Source organism: Corvus kubaryi, unplaced genomic scaffold, assembly GCF_017639235.1.
Source record: "Corvus kubaryi isolate FWS band 111438036 unplaced genomic scaffold, C.kubaryi_AGA036_p1.0 37264, whole genome shotgun sequence".
Taxonomy (NCBI): domain Eukaryota; kingdom Metazoa; phylum Chordata; class Aves; order Passeriformes; family Corvidae; genus Corvus; species Corvus kubaryi.
The window spans coordinates 2,112,971-2,133,693 of NW_024581079.1; the positions used below are offsets into that span (position 1 = coordinate 2,112,971).

Below are 20,723 nucleotides of genomic sequence, written 5' to 3' on the forward strand. Positions count from 1 at the left end.
ATGAGTATCCCAACGTTATGTGCTACAAGGAATGGTTGCCTCTTCCATCCATACCTTCCACAAGTTTATCCTTAGAATTTATACTCAAGAAAAGTGATAAACCTCCCTTTGGAATGACAGCTACTGTCCTCAAAGGCTCCAAGTAAGCTGAAGAGAGGCAGGAGGGGCATGCAAAGAGAGAGGTGGCCATCCCCCAATACTGCCTAGGAGTGGGACACCACAGCCATTTTTAAGGAGGGCACAGCTCTTGGGATTCTCCAAAATAATTTTCTTCTGATGCCTATGAAAATACTATGAAAATTGTAGGTAGCAGCAACAGTAAACAGGAACAATCCAAGAATAAATTACGATTGCAGATTCCCAAGTGGTAACACAGAAGAGTCAGTCCAGGATTTCCAAAATCTGGATCATGTCCCAAGATCATTTTGTACTTCACATCCAACAGACTAACACCTCCTACACTCACTAAACAGCCAATTTTATCCCAATCTATAAGGTAAGTAGATTTTCTTGGTAATTCTTAGAACAATCTGAATCCTCAGAATGTTGCAGTTTTGAGGCAACTGCTTTTTTCTTTCCAAACACAGAGAAAATGCTTTTTGTCATATATCTATAAAAAGGTCAGTCAGTGCAGCAGAACTCTTGGGGAAAGTTGTTCATTCACCAGCTTCTGCTTTAACCAGAAGTCCCCATTCCTCTCTGAAAGGCAGAATTTTACCTGGTTTCTTCTGATCCTCCCCAAAATTCACTCTCTTACTCCTGTCCTGGATCATGCACCATCCCACTCCCCTGTCCTATCATACTTAAACAGCAAGAACTTTTAAATATCTGAAACTTAATCTCTTACTTTTGTAGCACATTTTCCTTCGTTTGAAATTCAAAACTGTGATGTTTTTTGAGGAATTTATTGTTAAGTTGAGCTGCATCAGTATTGTGACGTCGGAGTCGAGTCTGCCAGTGCAGGAGAGTTCGACACGGAACACTGTGAACACAACACAGGGGTCACAGGGGAGTGGGAGCCATTCTCAGACACTGGCATGAGAGAACATTTAAATAAGGGCCTTTTGAGATGATGTTCATGAAGTACATCATGAACATCATAAATTAGCACATTATAAAGAACTCCATACCAAGAAATGCTATTTTAGTCTTCACGCCTCATCACTTCAGCTATCAGAGCACTAAAGGATGCAGATTTTAAATTAATTTATGTCAATTTTATTAAGCATTTTATTAAAACTGCATTTGTGGCTAAATAACCATTATTCATCCATGAGCTGGATGGGGGTGGGAAGTTTACCTGAGAGGGTGCGAGGAACTTCTCCTTGTAGAGAAATATTGGCCTGGGGCAGAGCCATAGCCATGGGATCATGGACCTGAAATCCCAGTTTATACTCAACCTGTAACAACAGTTGGGAGAGAGAAAACACATCAGAAATCTGCCCAGGAGTAAAAAGAAATGCAGCATCCCTTTTCATAATTCTTCTTGAAAATAAAAACCCACACATTATTTTCAAAGAGTGCTGGTAATTTTAGGCATCCATATTGCAAGTTTCTTATGTGACATTTAAGTATCAAGACTTTTGTGACAGTTCAAATTAAGAAAGCCAAAAGAGAAACTGCTCTTAAAATCCAGGGCAGAATTCAGAGTGCTGTATTAAAAAAAATTCCCCCCCAAACCTCACTTGATAATACTTTTTAACTTACTTGTTCAAAAGTCAGTTTGTTAAAGCCGTAAGAATTCAAAAAATTCCCCCTCCCCCAGTCAGTTTTACAAACAAAACTGCTTAGAAATAGTTTATTCAACTATAGTCAAGATTTTGTTTCCACTTAAGAAGCTGACTCTGCAAACATTCATTCAAAAAAAAAGTACAGGACCTACTCTTAAGTCACAAGATCTTGGAAATTCATCCTACCCCTCCACTCTCAGCTGAATGAATTTGTTTGACTTTGCCCCAATAGTTAGTTTTTCCCCCTTTCTAAAACATAATAGGGTTCACTTCTGTTATGAATTTATTTTTCAGTCAAGATGCCAAGAGAAGAGACACAAAGTTTCTGAGCTCCTCCAAGCTGCACTACACCAAGCTAGAATGGAAGATGCTGATGGGTGGAATCACAGGAATGGGAAGCAGGGCTCCACAAGCTCCAAAATCCCTCCTCACAATTCACAGCCAGGCCCAAGGAAACCCAGGGCAGGGCCAGTGATGCAGGCAGCCCACGGCTGAAGCTGTGACAAGGGAACTCCTACTCAAATGGTAAGTGACTGAAGCGTCACTGTGCATGTGGAATATGGTATCGGGGCTGCCTGGCACTTGACCCAATTCCACTGCAGGCCCAAAGTCACTTCTCTTAACAAGTTACATCTCAAAGGGAACAACAGTGGCAGGAGGAATCTTCAGGACCTGCACTGGTGGAGTTGTTTAATGCTACTGCTCCTCCTGCAGCCTTTCCTGCTTAAGGGCAGAAGAACAACCATCACTCAAGTTTAAAAAAACCAGAATGAACATCTGGCAGAGACTAAACAGATCATTTCATATATGAAAATAAATTGTTAAGTAACTGCAAATGCTTCAGAATGTAAGAGCATATGCAATCTCTCTGACAGCTGTTGCTGCATGCTCCAGGCATAGTGATTAAGTGACATAAAAACCCTTTCCATTTAATCAGGGCTCAGTAATAACATACTGGATGCTGCTTTTATAGGCTCTCCATGTCTCCAAGCATATGTTTCTAGAAATCTCTACAACAATTGCTCTATGTATGATTTCCAGAGGCTTCAGTTCATGGCTGCCCTTCTGTGTGTCCAATGCACCAAAGGAAGAGATTCCACAGCCAGTGGCTTGCATGCATACATGGACCTTGCCAGGAGCAAGAAGTACAAAATACATTGAAATAAGTGCTTAAACTTTCTAAAATAGGGAACAGCTTGGACGTATACCATCTTAACCTTCTGCCTGCAGTCATATAAGTAAGTATTTTACACATTGCATATGCTAATTTTTGCAAAGAAAAAAACCCTTAAAAGATAGCAGTGGGTATTCAGCAAGCAGAACAGCTCATGTCTCAAGTACCCAGAGCAGAAGTCATGCCTGCTCACCTTGGATTTGGCATGCCAGGTGAAGTGGAGATTGTTGGTCTCGCTGGGTATGAGGAGATTGAAGGACAAGGCATAGTGATTAACCACATCATTCCTCACGTAAGACAACTCTGCATCCAGACCTGTAAGGAGAAAGAGAAGAGTAAGACAGGGAAGAACAGGACCAAACACATTGGAACAAACAGCTTTCAGGACCAGCAGCTCCACAGCAAGTTCAAGCAAACACTTCCCCCAGTCCATAAATTCCAAGGCAGGTTTGGAGACCAAGGCCAACAGACGTCAGCTCTCACAGAGTGCTCCAAAGCCTTACAGAGCAATCACTTCAGAGGTGCCACAGCCTAAGGAACAGGTAAAAGCTGGAATATAGTGGAAGGAAACACAACTTTTCATACAAACATCCAGGAGAGTCATTGCAGGCTCTCCTGAACATCCCGTTCTGCTTCTGGGAATCATGGCTCGTTTTGTTTACAACTTCGTTCACTCACACCAAACTGCTCTGGATTATCAGCCGGTTAATCATAGGTAATTCCTTCTGGAATAGCTCATTCCTTGAGCCCAAGACACCTAAGCAGTATGGAATTAGCTTCAAGGTAATTAGATCACAGAATCCCAGGAGGGTTTGGGTTGGAAGGGACCTTAAAGCGCATCCAGTCCCACCCAGGCTGCTCCAAGCCCCATCCAACCTGGCCTTGGACACTTCCAGGGATGGGGCAGCCACAGCTTCTCTGGGCAACCTCACCTCCCTCACAGGGAAGGATTTCTTCCCAATATCTAATCTAAATCTCTCTTTTATAGTTTAAAACCATTCCCCCTTGTCCTATCACTGTCTGCTCGTGTAGAAAGTCACTCTCCCTCGTACAGATTGAGAGGTGACATTTGTACACCCAGCAATAGTAACATTTTGTGGCTACCCTTTGCTCTCTGAACATTTAAACACACCTAGAGACCTGAAAGCCCCACAATACTATTCATTACAGAGCACTAAGGTGCATTTCCCTAAATAAGACACAGACCCTGATATTATAAACACTGCAGCTGCTGTTATTTTTTGCAGCACACAATCCAAGGTCACGCTGAACACGGAGTAGGACCCTGCAGCTTGCCCTGGGTGTCAAGAGCAATTAGTGGTAGAGTAAGCACTGCTTCCCTGCAGGGGTAAAATTAATCCCAGCTCCATATCCTCCAGGACAAAACCACACTGGATTTGCAGTCAGTACCATTTGGCCTTGTCTCATACATCTCTTCCTCCAGTGCTCCAAGAGCTATCAAGGCTCTTGGACATGCCAGGAGAACAACGGGGTAAATCAGACGCTGAATATTCCACACTGAGGGAATGGAGTTCAAATCAAACAGTCACAGTGCAAACGGGAACATAGCGGATTCTGGGATGCCTCCTCATGGCCTTCCAGTACCTAAAGAGAGCTCTTAAAAAACAGGGAGACATTTTTCAAAGTGAGACAGTGACAGGACACGGGGGAATGATTTTAAACTGAAACAGGAGAGATTTAGATGGAATATTAGGAAGAAACTCTTCCCTGTGAGGGTGGGGAGGCCCTGGCACAGGGTGCCCAGAGAAGCTGGGGCTGCCCCTGGATCCCTGGAAGTGTCCAAGGCCAGGTTGGATGGGGCTTGGAGCACCCTGGGCAAGTGGGAGGTGTCCCTGCTCATGGCAGGGGATGGAACTGGATGAGCTTTTTCCAACTTAAACCATTCTGTGATTCCATGAATTATTTTTTTTATGGCTTGAAAGTCAAGAATATTAGAGAGGCTGTGACTTCAAGACAACAGCATTTAAGGCATCCTGAAGTCATTTCAAGAATCCAGCAAATCATGAAAGGTTGGGTTTTCTTAAGAAATTAAGGAAAAATAAATCCAAGCTAACCACTGAACTGTGTAGATAAGCTGTATTTGAAGAAAGGGAGCATCAGCTCAAAAGAAATAATTCCTCCTGTTTAGTGCAAAAGCCAGGCATGGATCAGTACAAAGTGACATTTTCTCTTATTTCAGAACTTGACTTAATCCACCTTGTTTCCACAAGCTACAGAAATGCAGCCAAGATGTTCCTCTTCATTCTTGTTGCTGTTAAATACTTTTAATCCCTGCTGGCTCATAAGGGTCCCAAAACTTAACCAAACCCCCACAGCTTAATCACAGGTACGTGGGGGTGGCAAAGGGGAGAACCCCAAAGATTGGATGCATGAAAGGAATCAGGATAATGGAGTAATTCCAGGAAGGAATTGTCTTGCACAAGATGTTGAGCAGAAAAAGATGCAGGTGCTGCTCTAAGTGTTGAATGTAAACAGCCTGAGACAGTATCTAAAAGAGAAGCTCAATATTCCCTGTACACATAGTCCCTATTTTCACTTAATAATAAATGGGAAATGCAAAAACATATCCACCAGCAAACCAGCAAGGAGGGAGAAGCCAACACAGACCCAGAAAAAAACCCCCAACTTTGAAAACACATAAAAGCAACAGCAAACTTCAAAAATCCCTGCCCAGATCATTTTTACATGTCTACATGTTTATACATGGAACTCAACTCAAGAGTTAGAAAACATAGGAGTGTGAAGAAGAGCTCATAACTATCAGACACTTGGCATTAGATCCAATCAAGATGAGAAGGTTTAAAGGCATAACCTTCATTCAAATGAGCCCCATTAAGTACAAATTGTTTTTAAAATCAGGAAAACAAAAGGATTAGCAATGTGAAATAATGAAATTGGAACAAGGAAGCTGCCTCCGGAATAAAGAAAACCTTCTCTTGTTGATAAACGGTCCCAGCAACCAGAGGTTCACAAAAACATTTCAGAATTTCAGGATGATAATCCTTGATTTAATAAAAACTTTGTAGAGAAACAGGTCATTGTAATCAAATGGGCACATGGCAATAAAACTGCCTGTTGCAAAAACCCAGCTTCATAAAAGTAATACAAAATGCAATCCTAACTGAAGCTGTCAGAAGTATCTTGATGGGCAATATCATCTAAAGGTGTACAAAACCAAATTACCCTACAGAAGATCAATCAAACCTCTAAGCTTTAGTGGTGGTACAACACTGAATAGTTTCATTCTATAGGACACTGATGCTTTGTGCCTGTACTGCCAGAAAAAGCTTCACTCTAACAGGAGACACTAATTATATGAATTTCACATGCAAAATGTAAGAGCTGCACGAGAATCAATGTTGTGCTGTATTGCTTCAAAATATTATGCTTCAAGACTGGCACAGAAAAATAATTTCAGAGGTTTTGTCCTACAGCTCTGAATTTCTAAAGAAGGCACAAGATTGTCTGGCTCAGCGTCCTGTTGCCATCAGGGAGCTAAAGAAAGTGTCTAGGGAAGGATTAACACCTGAGGATGCAGTGACCCTTTACCGGAAGATCCTCTGTGCTTCCAGTGTTTGTGGATCACAAACTTTAGGAAGTTCTGCAAGAAGGATGGAGTGGGACTTTTGATAAGAGGCTGGAGTGCCAGGCCAAGGGGGAACGGCTTCACACTGCCAGAGAGCAGGCTTAGATGGGATACTGGGAAGAAATTCTCTGTGCCAGGGAGGTGAGGCCCTGGCACAGGGTGCCCAGAGAAGCTGTGGCTGCTCCATCCCTGGAAGTCCCAAGGCCAGGTTGGATGAGGCTTGGAGCACCCTGGGCTAGTGGGACGTGTCCACCCCTGGCAGGGGATGGAATGGGATGGGCTTTAAGGTCCCTTCCAACCCAAACCTTTGCATGATTCTGTGATTAAACTCACAGGCAGTATCTTCCAATTGCTTCTCACTAGGTATTTCTTCTCCTAGCAATCTGGGTCAATGCTTTCTCCAAGCCTGGAAACCAATAGATACGCCCTTGGGAAATAGTCAGTGTTTCAATACTGTACAGTAATTTCCCCTTTTAAGCTTATCAGCAATTAAAACATTTCCTCTAGCACATCTTTCCACACTGAACTACAGACAAAATTCTACTTCCCATGCACAGCTAAGAACCAGGGTCCTCCCCAGACAAGCAAGCTCCCATCTCCCCATCTCCAATCCACCACAGGACAGATCTGCTTCCAGACCACCCTTCCATTCCTAATTTTTCATCCCCTCACTGACTCCCCAACTCAATCCTGAATTCCCCAAGCACTCTCTCTGTATAATTTATCTCAATCAGGCCAGCAAAACACACAAAAATTTGCAGCTGAACCTGCCAGTGAGAAAAAGCCCCGGCCTGTGCTGCAGGCAGGCAGGTGTGTTCTGCTGCCCAGTGCCAATCCCGATCCCGGCGATGCCAGGAGCTGCACCACATTCCAGCTGCAAGGGAAGGCACTGGGAAGGTACAGACACATCAGGAATCACACAGGGCACTGCAGAGAACAGCAATGAGAGCCAGAGCCGTGCTTCACTGATGGGGTGTGGGATCCAAGTCTCACCATGACAGCTGGAGTTTAACTCAGAATTGCTTCAATTCTGCATTTCCCCCTTTTCCTTCGGACTTGCACACTCACACATGCCTGGCAACGTTCCTTATTCAAGCCTTCAGCAAGCCAAGTGCAAGAAGTCAAGCTGGCACTACGCAGGGAGAGGAAACAAGTGGGGGAACACTCCTCAGTGAGTTTAACTCCCTGGATTACTGAGGATGCCCAGGAGTATCCCACATGGAGGGTGAGACTGCAGCAGCACTTAGATGGAGCTCATACTGAAACAGTCCTGTGAATTCATTTGGATACGGTAAGGTTTTTCTAAAGCATTCTTTGGGTGTAGGTAGCTTAGAAAAATGGCATCAAGTGAAGCAGGTCACTGTCAATACACAGCCTAAAGCAGCGACCTCAAATTTTCACTTTTTTAATGTAAATCTCTTTCAAAATCAGCAGCAGCATAAGATGCAGCAGCTGAGGCAGCAGGTTGCAGTGGAAAAGAGAAATAAGTTCTAGTTTCTCAGTTGCTTCAGATTTCAAGAATGCTCAGTACACTACTAAACCTAAACCTCGTGGTGGGTGAGGGGAGGGAAAACGTCATTCTGCAAGATGCTGGGTTCCTCTGAAGGTGCTCAATTCTTCCTTTGCACTAAGTAGGGCAAATCCAAGATGGATTTAATGTCTTGTGTCCTAAATGGAATAATAAAAGGAGAAAACAGGTGGCTCTAGGAGGAAAACACAGATGCAATACAAACAGCTACAGGAAATGGGCAGCTCCTCAATCATTTTCTACACAAAATGGCAAAACATAAAGAAAGGGGTGGAGAATCTTACAAAGAAATATCAAAAAATGCAGAGGAGAAAAAGCAGCTTTTCCAAAAGGCTTCTGTTGGTTTAAGCAGAATATTGGTGATCGATGCTGACCAGTTTGAAAAGCTGGGCTGCAGCTTTGCTTTGGCAAAGCTCCCTAAACAAGTCCATATGCAGACAACGCACAGCACGGAAGGATCTGGTTTCTCCTTACTTGGACTTGACTAACCTACACCAACACACATGAAATCAGTTCAGAGCAATGCTCTGCCTGGATTTCAAGGCAAAACCACCACCCTTTTACCCAGGCAACCTCTAAATCTCATTATTAACTTCCCCATCTTTGTACCTTGGGCACAGAGTTGAAAGAATAAATTAAAGTTGAAGGCAAACAAAAAGGTAAATTTAAGCAGCAGCACAGAGAAAGTCTGTCATTCTTTGCACTGTTTAACATAACAAAACATCTGAAGAAGCTCAGAAAGGAAGGGGAGAGGCCAACTTTCATTCCCAGATGCCAAGGATGCTGGGCAGCCCTTGTGTTCATGACAAAATTGAATCATGTCAGTCTAGCAGCCTAACAAAACACTTCTTTTCAAACGCCCTTGTGCAAATGCGGTCTAGCTTCAACTCTTTTTTTTTTTTTTTTTTTTTTTTTTCATTTTAAGCACAATATACAAAAGAAGCTTGCCTCTGCCACCATGGGAAAATTGGATTTTATTTTTATCTATCCTGCAACATGCACCAGTACTAACACGTTCTTCTTAAACATGACAGCAGTGTTTAGGAGTCTCTTACCTGGGGTTACACTTCATTACTAAATCACTTCAAATCTCTGTAACATAATTTGGGTAGATTTTGTCTTAAATGGGGAGATCAAAAATGAGTGTGCAATTCAAGAGTTTGCTACCAGACTAGGGCTAGAATACTGCAACAAGCAGCATTTTCATTAAAAGCAGTCTGGTAACAATAGCTGACATAATTATCTGTCCAGTGGCTCTCCAGCAGAGAAATGAGTGAAATTGGGGGTTGTTTTCTTAATGCTCTGGTCTGTAATTTAAAAGAGTTTCTTCATCAGCAGCTGAGAAATCTCTGCAGTGTGACATCGAACCACCACAGCCCTCCCAGAGCAGAGCCACTCCTGATCCTGGCTCACAGCCACTGAAACCAATTAATAGGGAAGATTTACCCAGTTCAGTGAATTATGATCCTTAAATAAATATTTTATTTGTTCTATTACGTACTCCAGAGAATGAGGCCTCTGCTCCTGAGCAGCTCATCTGGGTTAGTCCTCTGGCCAGACCAGAAGTTTCCACTCCAGGATGAACACTCACATGAGAGAGTACAAACCTCAAGGTTCAACACCCCTCCAACGCCACCCCCCTCCCAAGCCTGCTCATCCCACTCCATAAACACACTGGATTCTCCTGCCACTGGACAATTTACCTTGCTGAAGAAAGACAGCTTCTTTTTACTTCCATTTTCCTTTCATTTAAAGTGCACCCTAAGTCTGAAACACTGACTTTAAATGCTAAACTTTGCTTTTTTTTGCAGCAGGTTCTGCAAATGTCCACTGAAAAATACAGCCCAAACACAAGGAAACGTGACTGAAGGATTAAAAATCAGCTCTTGACTACTGAAACTTCTTCTCTTTACAGGGTAGAAAGAACACGTTCCCAGAGCAAGCCTTATTAGTTTCAATGCACTTAATTCAACAATCAGCTTGCCCAGGGCTGAAACTACAGCTGGGAGTTCAAAGATACAAGAAAAAAGATGCAAGCTGATCCACATGGATCAATTTAGTTCAGAAAATAGCAAACTATTTGGGATGCAATACTAAGCATCTGAAAATACAGGCACATAAAAACCTTCTTACATCCTATTTGTACATATCCAGTACATACAACAACAAAGTGAACTTTGCTTTAATAAAACAAGTAACTGACCACAGTCTTCCATTTGCATTTTTACTTAAGCTTTCCACAAAGCCACAGTCTGCCAGTTGAGTTGCTGGTCAGGATTTTGGGCTGAAATACTTGTTTTTAAACACCTTAAAGATTGGGAGTCTGTGGAAAAGACAACTGATGAAAAATCAAACAGGGCAAAACCAAGTTAAACCTTCAGCAACGTGGAGATGATGAAGAAGCAGCTTTTCAGTCTCCTAACACAGGCACCAGGGAGTGTCAAAGGATGGTGATCAGTGTCAAGCCGAAAGACAAAGCAGCAGCACAAAGCCAGCAGTACTCACAGCTCTGCAAGCTCACCCAGCTCCAAGGAGCAGCAGCAGAGGGAACATGGGCTGTGGTTATTTTGTTACCTGTGCAGAGTTAACTTCTCATGAGCTGGAGAGGGAATACAACGCGCAAGGCATTCCATTTGAGGAAATACTCAACATATCTTTAAGGCAATTAATGCACCCTTGAAAACCAACCAAGACTCCCCGGCAGGAAATCTTAGCAGGAAGTCTCCCAACATCCAGCAAACAGGAGAAAAACTCTTAGCTACGAGCTCTCATTAAGTCCTTGTGAATCTTCACAGGCAGTTCACCCCCAATTCACCTCACTGAAGCTGTTAAATACCATTTGCAAGTTCAACACCCCAGGCAAATGGGATTTTTTCCACTGAAAGGCCTTTTGGAAAGTCAGAGGGAGGACTTCTTCACTTCCACAGGAAGATGCTCCCCTAGGAGATGCCAGCTGCTGAAAAACAATCAATATTTAACTCGATCCATACTAAATAGAAGATATTTATTGTTCCTAGGACCCACCTGCTTACCCTTTGTCTCTGAACAACAACAACAATTACATTTCAACCATGTTTTTCTCTCCTTCACCTACAGAAAAAAAATCTCCACTTTTCTGCTAAGTAGGATATAAAGAGCCTGCAGAAATAGTTAAATGACACTTCTTACTGGGGGGGAAAAACCCAAACCAAAACCGTATATCTCACCTCAGAGCAAAATGCAAGTGAACTCTGCTCCTGAGAACACCTTTCTAAATGAAATTTGGCCATTTCAAGGAAAAAAAGAGAAACTAGTAAACTCTCACCAAAACCAGCAGCCACGTTGCTTTAATGGGTAGGATGGTGCATATGAGTTACCTGAAGCGCTGATTCCAAAGGAAAAATGCAGCAGACATGTACAAAATGGATACTTGAAGGCAGAGGAAAATTAGTGGCAACGACCTACACAGAGGGCATGGGGAAATGGGACAAGTGGGAATAGGAATGGCAAAGTACAGGGTTGGAAGCAACTGAAAGGAAACTCTATAATACAAAAGAATAAATCTAACTTTAGGGAAAAATATAGAATAACTTTATTTTTAAGTGTACTTATGAAATAAAAATTTAACTTAGCAGCTATGGCAAATCTCATCATTACTGTAATAAGAAGTTTGATGCTCCTTTTGAATTAGAATGAAAGCTAACACTGAGAATAGAAAACCTAAAGGTTCACTCCTCATGAACTGCAGTTGCCAAGAGCACAGCCCTCAAAATAAAACAACCTCTGATCAAGTGCTCAGTAGTGCCCCAAAGCTTTGGAAGGGAGCTGCTGTCATCTTCCCAGCTAAAACACCACCACCACGGTATGCCAGATGTCATTTGGGCTCGTGAATAACGTGTGTTTGTGGTGGTTCAGTGTCACCTACCCACAGAAGTTGTGCCATTTTATTTTTATTTCATTTAGTTATACTAATGCACCCACACGTTGATTTAGTCATCCCTGTAGGCAAGACCCTAAGTCACCTCCAGAACAGTGTCCCTTGCCAGTGCCATGGCTATTCCAGTAATGAGTACCCAACAGAGTACAGATAAATTTAACATTAATTAGGAAGAACTGATACACCCCCTCCCTCAGTGCTTCAGGCCTCTCAGCCTTGAAGCCCATACTCCTGGTTCTGTGTCCAACAGGACTGCTGAAGGGATAATGGACTGTCCACATCTTTTGAGATGTTTTGAACACTTTCATCAGAGTGACACAGATTGTTTAACACAAAACCAAGCTCTAAACAGACTAAGCCAGGTCTGTTCACTCTTGTGGCCATCTCTAAACCCACAGAGCTTAATATTTTTTTCTTTAATTAGGAATTACTCGGCAAGGCCATCAACTAATTTCATAAAGGCCGAAACAGACTGGAGAGGATAACCATCATTAGTTTATCAGCCTGCTCTAGCTTTCCAAGCCTCCCAAGCAGCAGCTCCCATGCCTGTGTTCCTGCTCTGCTCTTTCCCAAGCAGCGTGCTGAAATCAATATGCTGGTTAATTTAATTACAGCTATTCAACACCCAGTAAGTGGCAGGGAAATTCTAAAGCATCGCATTAGTTTCATGCTGTTGCTTCTGCTCCCAGCTCTCCGGAGCAGTCAGTGCAAATATGTGAGTTACCCGCTTGAAAGAAGGACAAAGGCAGCGATGGAAAAGGAATAATGCGTTTGAAGCCTCTGCCATCGAGCCCTTTGTGCCATCACAAGGCGTTTGCAGAGTGTGTTAGCATTCATCCCGACATGGGAGCTGCTGGTGCTGCTGCCATTCCGGGGGAAAAAGGGAAAAGAACTCAATTCATCAGGCACAACTCATTAAATGCACTTCAGCCTGCACGCACCTCCTGCTCTCGCTACTGAGAGCTCGAGTATGATTCAATCCTGCACACTAAAGTACAGAGGAGTAACTCTGACTAAACACTGCAGGGAAAGTAGGAGCCTCCATGATATTCCAGTCTGGACAGTTTCAGGTAGGAATTAGTCATCAAGCCATTTCACTAGAGCTCAGCACACACAACCGTGAATCAACACATTTGGAATCTGTCTCATTAATTCAGCTTTTCCAGTATCCAAACACAACTCTGAATAGCAGAAGGGGAGGAGAAAAACACGAGGCTTCATCCTTTAAAATACCCAGAGTGTACAGTACAGCTGCCTCCACAGCTCCCACTCTCAGGAAAACACCACCCTGGGATTTTTCATGCCTGTGAACACGATCCCTATCTCTTGTATTTCCCTCTGAGCAGGTGGTGTTTAGGGACAGTTTCGGTCCCTGCCTTCCTCCCAGTATCCTGAGCCCTTCTTGCTGGCTTTTCGCATGCACACAGGGAGCTGTGCCTCCATTTCCTCTCTCTTGTTCCCATTCTGTCAGTGCACTGGAGGGAGAAAGAGAGCATGTATTCCAAGAGGCCAAACAATCAACAGGGATAAATAGGATGCTGCCAAACAGAATGCAGGTGTAAAGCCACAGCAATGAGGAATGCAGCCTTGGGAATTTTTCCCCCCACCACCATCAGGACAGCTTCAGTCTCCGAGGTCAGGTTTCTTCCAAGTCCCTGACACACAAATGTTACAAGAGCCACAAACATTTATCACTAGACAGACCTTGGCCTCTGGGGAGCTGAAATGGCTGTTTCCTCCCAGGCCTGAGCACAGACAGAGCTGCACAAGGCAGCCCAGCCGCGCTCTGCCCGTACAGTCCCGCCTGAACACCAGTTTGCAGAAGGAAAGAGCCTTCTCCAGGCAGGATTCGGACAGAACCCCCAGCAGTTTAAATCCCAACACATCAGCTGATGTGCTAAAGCAGGATTCAGATATCAACCACCCACCTCAGCAATGCTGAGCAGATCAACACACACAAGGACTGAAGTTTATTTCACAGACTTCCGCCTTAGTGGCATCACAGAATATGGTTTCAAAGCAATCCTAATCCAGGCCAGAGGCTCCCTTCTCTAGGAGGAAGGCCTTCTGCTGGCTATTTCAAGCTTCTAGAAGTTTATTCTTCTGCAGGTTTGCAAGCATTACCAATACTGCAGTGGATTATACGATTTTGCACATATCCAAAGAAATGGCGGTCCACTGTTACTTAACTTTGCAAGCTAAAGGGGAGGTAACAGAATGGAAAGGGCCAGATGACCCCCAACTGCAGCTTGTTCTTAAAGCCTCAATATGGATGTGAAGCATGGCACTTGGTCAGTCCGACAGACAGACAGGCACAATGGGAGGCTCCAGAATGAACACAGGTAAATCAGACAGACAGACAGACAGACAGCCAGGCACAATGGGAGGCTCCAGAACGAACACAGGCTGCTCGACACCACAACGCAGGAACTTGTCACGACCTGCTGCTGCTGCACACAGCCTTGAACATCTGCCTGTCCCCAGCCCCACTGCTTCAGAGCAGGCTGGATAACACCCGCCCGCAACCCCAAACCCACCGGCTACTGCGCACCCATCACGGACTGTCAGCAGGTTAAAGGGCTTTGCAGAGTGAGGTAACAGAATCATTATCCTAAAACCAGCACTTGCACTTCACTGGATATAGCAGAACATTTCCAGCAGATCAGTTTTGTTTCAGTGCATAGCGTCTGTCAGGATTAGAAGTAGGCTTTCCATCCACGTGTGCACCTATGTAAATCTTCCCTTTCTACTGGTGCCACGAAGTGGGATTTTGTACTCCTGCAAAGACGGGCATGTGGACCACAGCAAAAATACAGCATAGAAAAAAGCTTCTGTTCTTCAGAGCCAAGCACTTAAAAGCTACGAAATGAAAATTTCAGAACACGTATATAACAGAACCTGATCTTGAACTGTAAGTCACGTACCACACAGACATGTGCTTCCACACCTTGGGGTACTCAAATGTCTGCTCCTTGGGGGACGACTCCTCCATCCTCCTGCAACCTTAGAGGCTCTTTGCTGCATTTTTTCCAGTATCTGTGAGTTCCCCAACTCCCATGGAGAATGATCTTGGGTGCTGCTAACAACCCTCACTCAGAGCACAGCACTGGCTGGCTGGTGGTACTCCAGACTGTGATGCTGTCCAACACAGGCTGAGTGGGATTTTAACAAGGCCCTGAAGCCTTTCAAGAATCACAAAGAATACATGCTTTCAGCTCCCTTTCATAATAACCAGGCAACGAAGGAACAAGAGGATTTCCAGTCACTATAGACTCAGTGCAAGTACCATAAAGCGCTTTTGATGTGAACTCTTGTGGCCAACTCCTAAAAACAGTGACATCAACAAAGCTGTTTCACAGTATAAAATGAAGACAATTAAGATCATCTGCTGCAATAAGATGATGTTTAGACTCCATTTCTAACATACAAAATTGCATTTGGCCTGTAATTTCCCAGGACTCTGCTCAGCCCTGGTGAAGCCACACTCGGAGCACCAGGCTCCCCAAGAGAAGAGCCATGGAGCTACAGGAGAGAATTCAGTGAAGGACCACAAAGAGGATTAAAGGGACTTGCAACACCTCTACCATGAGAAGACACTGAAAAGCTGGAGCTGTTCAGCCTGGAGAAGAGCTGGCTTAGGGGGATCTCATCAAAGACATGTGCAGAGAGGATGGAAGCAGGTTCTTCCCATCGGTGCTCAGTGACAAGATCCAAGGCAAGGGGCACAAAATGAAACACAGGAGGGTCTGCCTGAACATCAGAGGGTCTGCCTGAACATCAAGAAAAACTCACACAGTGAGGGTGACTGAGCACTGGCACAGGCTGCCCACAGAAGTCTCCATCCTCTGAGAGGTTCGAAAGCTCCTGAATGTGGTGCTGAACAACCAGCTCTGGGTGGCCCAGCTTGAGCAGGAGGTGGGACCAGATGACCTCCGGAGGTCCCTGCCAACCTCAACCACTCTGTGAGTCAGCAGCACAATTTAAAAACCAAACAAACAATCCTCTGCTGTAATAGATTTTGCATCAATGTTGCATCTTCCAGCCAGGCAACTCATTTTAGTAAACTGCACACTGGCTTTTAATGAAATCCTAGAACACATAAGTAAAAGTCACATAAGTGAAATTAATTTAACTCTGTAATTAAGTGAGTGCTAATATAAAACTAACAACACACAGCATTCAGTGATTACTCAGAAGAAACCAGGCCAGAGAACACTAAATTTGGAAACTCGATGTAAACACTGTAGGACTTCTGACTTTAAAATTCCCCTGCAATTCTAATTTAGCCCCCCATACACATGCACTATGATAGCCCCTAGCTGTGGTGGTATTTCCCCCCCATGGGACTCAAGTCTCAGTTACCATTCAGACCAGACCTCTAAAAAGACCCAGAGCCATGTGATAGGAGGGCTATCCACAAGACCAATTTTACAGCTGAAAGGCATGTAGTCTCCAAAAAAACCCCTGCACGGACAGAAAGGATTGTCCTCGCTGCTTAAGCACCTTGTTGCTGCCATGAATGCTGCAAAAGAACAGCCTGCAATGCCAGGAGAACTGCTTAAGCCAAGTTTTCACATGCAGCTATTGATTCTGGTCCTCAGAATCAGAGGGTAGATCCTGAAGTGTCCTGTGAGGCTGAGCTCAGAACTGCTGGGAACTCACAATCAAGGTCTAAGAGATACACCACGAATGCACAAAGTGCCAAATAACACTGTGTATTGAAACAGACTAGACCCAATCCTTAATTATTAGAGTGACCTATCTAATAATAATGAATATTGTCTACCTTATTCTCTAAACCTTAGATTGCTACCTGCAAAACAGGGATATACCAGCCTTCACATCCCAGGATCCTGTAAAAAGCAGAACAATGGAGCATTTCAACATGAGGCAAACAGCACATCTTGATTTCACTGGAAAACTGGAATGACAGTCACTAAATCAAGTAGAGGCCTCCTACTGAGTAACTCATCACTAACTTCACACCACCTGTGTGTTCAGCACCACTGGAAAAAGGGCTAGGATCAGGTGGTGTTATCACACCTAAGTTATCTTACCTGCGTAAGACTAACAAAACTTTCTTCAGGTCTAAGCACAGGCCCAAAAAAGATTCTCCATATGAACCAGCTCCAAAAAGCTACGGATGATGGCGCCAAGAGAGTTCACAGACACCCCTAAACTGGTTGTGGTGCTCTGGATGTCTCTCCCCAAAAAGCAGCACTTCCCTTCCTCCTTCCCAGCTCTCCCTCACCCTGTACCTCATCACTGTTCTCATCCTGACACCTCTGGCTCCTGCTGCCATTGCTGGAGTCATCTCAGCCAAATCCCCTCAACCAACTCCCTCCTACCTCCATCCCCTCTATCTCCAAATCCTGCCTGGTGCAAGTGGAATCTGACATATTCAATTATGTGAAAACCACAGATTATTTTTCCCAAAGGCTTGCAGTCTGGATGGCTGGGAATATTTTCCATGGGAATGGCAAGAGATATTTCTGACAGAGACACCATCTGCCTGCCATATAGCAAGTCCTGCTTTTAGACCCTGAGAACTCTGCAGCGTTTCGAAATAGAAATCCACCTCACACAACAAGACCAGCCAGTTTCCTCTAGTTTTCTTCTACATAAAGTCCTGAAGACTTCAAAACAATTCCTCCTAAGGCAGACACATGGTCAGAATCCCACAGCCCGACAGTGGAAATCTGCTGTGAGCATACAGGAAAAGCAGCGGGCAGCTTTCACTATAAATCACCGTATCTGTCCTTCCTCCATGCCACAAAGAACAGCAGCCACAAATAATCTGCAAGAAGTTTCTCTTACAAGAGCCACAACCCGATTAAAACACAGCCCATGGTTTTGCAAGACACCGAACGCCGGGTTTGGGTAAAGCAGCAGCATCAGACACTCCACTGAACCGTATCAGCCTGGCTGCTGGAGAGACAGCACGGGGATACAGCCCCACAGAAGCTTCCACCAGACCCTGGGGATGCTCCAGCTCTGCATCGCTGTCTGTGACTGATTCAGCAGCCACATGCGTGCTTACATTTATTCCTAATCAAATTTGTTACCTAAAGATGTATAGAGGTGATATTTAGAAGCATGAAAACAGCACAGGCTGTAGTAATTGTAGTAACTCCATGTAAGATTGGGTTTATGAGCAGTTCAGAAAGTCTGAGAATTTCTGTTCAGCCACAGCAAGACAGTAGGAGAGACCAGAGTTTGTTTAGAGACAAAAGGGGAAAGAATCCAGTTTCTATCAGCAGCTTCACTGAACTTAACACTTCACAAGCAACCTCATTTTCCTATCCCCCGTGACTGACTATCCCAGCATCCGCTGAACCACAGCTTTTCTCAGAGAAGTTCCAGAAGCTGAACCCCCTCTCTGCTCTTTGCAAGTTCACACATCAGTACATGGCTTTAAACCATGAACTTGATTGTATATAAACCCCAATCAGACACTACAAAATGGAACATATGAAACAGCTGGGCTTGTTTTCAGAATCATGGAGACCTGGAACAAAACTGTCTGTCCCTCTGGATTTTCTTCTGCCAGGGGAATACATGAAGTTATTGGTAAATTGGCCCGTGTCTAAATGCCTCCTTAGACTACACCTCGCCTACAACAGAGAGCGTGTGTAGAGGATACCCCTAAAATTAAATCTGCTCATGCCAACAACACAATTTAGATCCTGGAGGTTTAGTTTGCAACAGATTTCCAGTGATCTGAAGCCCACTAACTGAAGGAAGCCCCAGTTTACCTCCACATTAGATTTCAATTTATCCAAGTCTCTGGGGTCACAGAGGCAGAACAGATTATTCATGTCAGATATTTAAAGTGATATAAACCAGCTACAGACAGCTGAGTACTAAGTGCCTTCAGCCATGTAGTAATAGACACCCGTAAGGGAGGCTACAGGAAGGAATTTCACTTAAAAAATAGTAACAGCACATCTTGCCTCCTCAGTTGCTACTTCATGATGAATAATTATGCCAGTGGGCCAGAGAAGCCTGAACAAATCCAACTAGCAGAGATTTCAGGCACTAGACCAGGCAGAGTGCAAACCTTACCACTCAGTACTCCCAAGATTAACTACTTATTTAGAATCCCAGCTCACCAGCAAGCCAGACATTTTCACCCTCCATCTGTACCAGAGAATCTGGCAGCAAGCACGTGCCACGTACAAATGACAACAGCAGAACACTGATCACCAGGGTAAACCATGAGGGAAAAATGTTTACAGTGTCCTTCAGTTCCCAGATCCCCTGACTTGGGTCAGCTGTGTGCTCACAGAGTGCAAATTAACTGGAGATATTTTTATTTTGTCCATTTGACGTAAATAAAGTCTTGCACTGCCAGTTCTCCAGCTTGCAGAGATACAGGGCACTTGGGAAAAACAAATCACCGGGGACACCAACAGATTTGTTTTGAGACTCCAGCCACCAACTCTAAACAAGAGGCTATGCAAGCCAAAGCCTACAGAAAACAAATCTTTGTTTAAGTCAGACTCTCCAAGCACAGAGCTCCTGTGAAAGCCTTCCACAGCAGGCCAGATGGGGGACTTCAGGAACTGCCTCCAAGTCCTTGCGCAGCAATTGTCAGCCTGCCTAGAAATTAAGATTCCTTTCACACACACACCCAATTATTGCCAGGTCTCCTCTCTGCCCTCTGCATTTTGCTCGCCTGGCTAATTAAATCACGGGCCTGAGCTCACCTCTTCCAGGGCTTACCCTGCTCCCACAGGACACCACCCCTGGTCCCTCCAACCTGGGGAGTCCCTCACCATAAGGGTGAAGCCCTGTGCCCTTTTCTTCCCCCAACCACACACACACAAGGCAGCACAGAGACCCCTTTGACTCGTCCATTCTCACCGTGACCCCAGTCCTACAAAACCCACAGATCCCTGATATCACCCATCCCCACCCCAGTCCCATAGCTCTCCATCCCCTCCTGAGCTCCAGGAGGGGATTCGTCCCCACTCACGACCCTTTCCATCCTCCTCTGCACCCCCAAATCTGCGCCCCTTGCAGGAGTCCCACAGACATCCCCAGTCCCCACAGCAAACCCCTGGTCCTGCTGACATCCACCATCCCCACTCCAGTGCCTCAGCCCCCCATACTCCTGAGCCCAGATCCTTCATCCCCACTCACAGCCACTCCCACAGAACCCACACAGATCTCTGGATTCACCCATTCCCATTCCAGTCCCACAGACCCCCATCCTCTCATGAGCTGGAGATCCTTCATCCCCACTCACAACCCTCTCCATCCTCTCCTGCATCCCCAGATCTGCTTCCCTCCCAACATTCCTACAGACACCCCCAAGCACCTCCTGGACCCCACAGCCACCTCTAGTCCCGCTGACGCCCACCATTCCCAGCCCAGTCCCACAGCCCCCCATCCTTTTCCAGCCCCCCAAACCTCCACCCCGGCCCGCGGAAGTCCCCTCAGCCCCTCCTGAGCGGCCGAACTCCCCCCACCCCAGCCCCACCACCTCAGCCCCGCACTGCCCCCGGGCCCCGTGTCGCCCCCGGCCGCACTCACCGATCAGCTGCCGCACCTCCTCCTCGCTCAGGTAGATGCTGAGGCTGGGCCCGGGGCCGCTGGGGGGCCAGTCCGGAGCGTGCGGCCCGAGGCCGGGCTGCCCCTGGGCGCCGGCGGGCAGCAGCAGCAGCAGCAGCAGCGGCGGCGGCGGCGGCAGGAGGCGGAGGGGGGGCGGGAAAGGGAGGGGAGCCGCAGCACACCGAGGACGGAAGCCGGGCGCGACAGTAGAT

At 45.3% G+C, this 20,723-nt stretch overlaps 1 protein-coding gene across 2 annotated transcripts in view; it reads right to left on the reverse strand.

Annotated features, from left to right (window-relative positions):
* The window catches only part of RYK (receptor like tyrosine kinase), a 55,526-nt gene extending 34,872 nt beyond the window's left edge, over positions 1–20,654 (reverse strand). For both annotated transcript variants that reach the window (XM_042024669.1, XM_042024668.1), the window contains exons 1-4: positions 20,494–20,654; positions 3,098–3,219; positions 1,301–1,400; positions 848–982 (exon numbers count right to left, since the gene is read on the reverse strand). In XM_042024669.1, coding sequence (XP_041880603.1) covers positions 848–982; positions 1,301–1,364 — 199 coding nt within the window. In that variant the 5' untranslated portion in view covers positions 1,365–1,400; positions 3,098–3,219; positions 20,494–20,654. The remainder of the gene's footprint in view (positions 1–847; positions 983–1,300; positions 1,401–3,097; positions 3,220–20,493) is intronic.
* Positions 20,655–20,723: the final 69 nt, after the last annotated feature.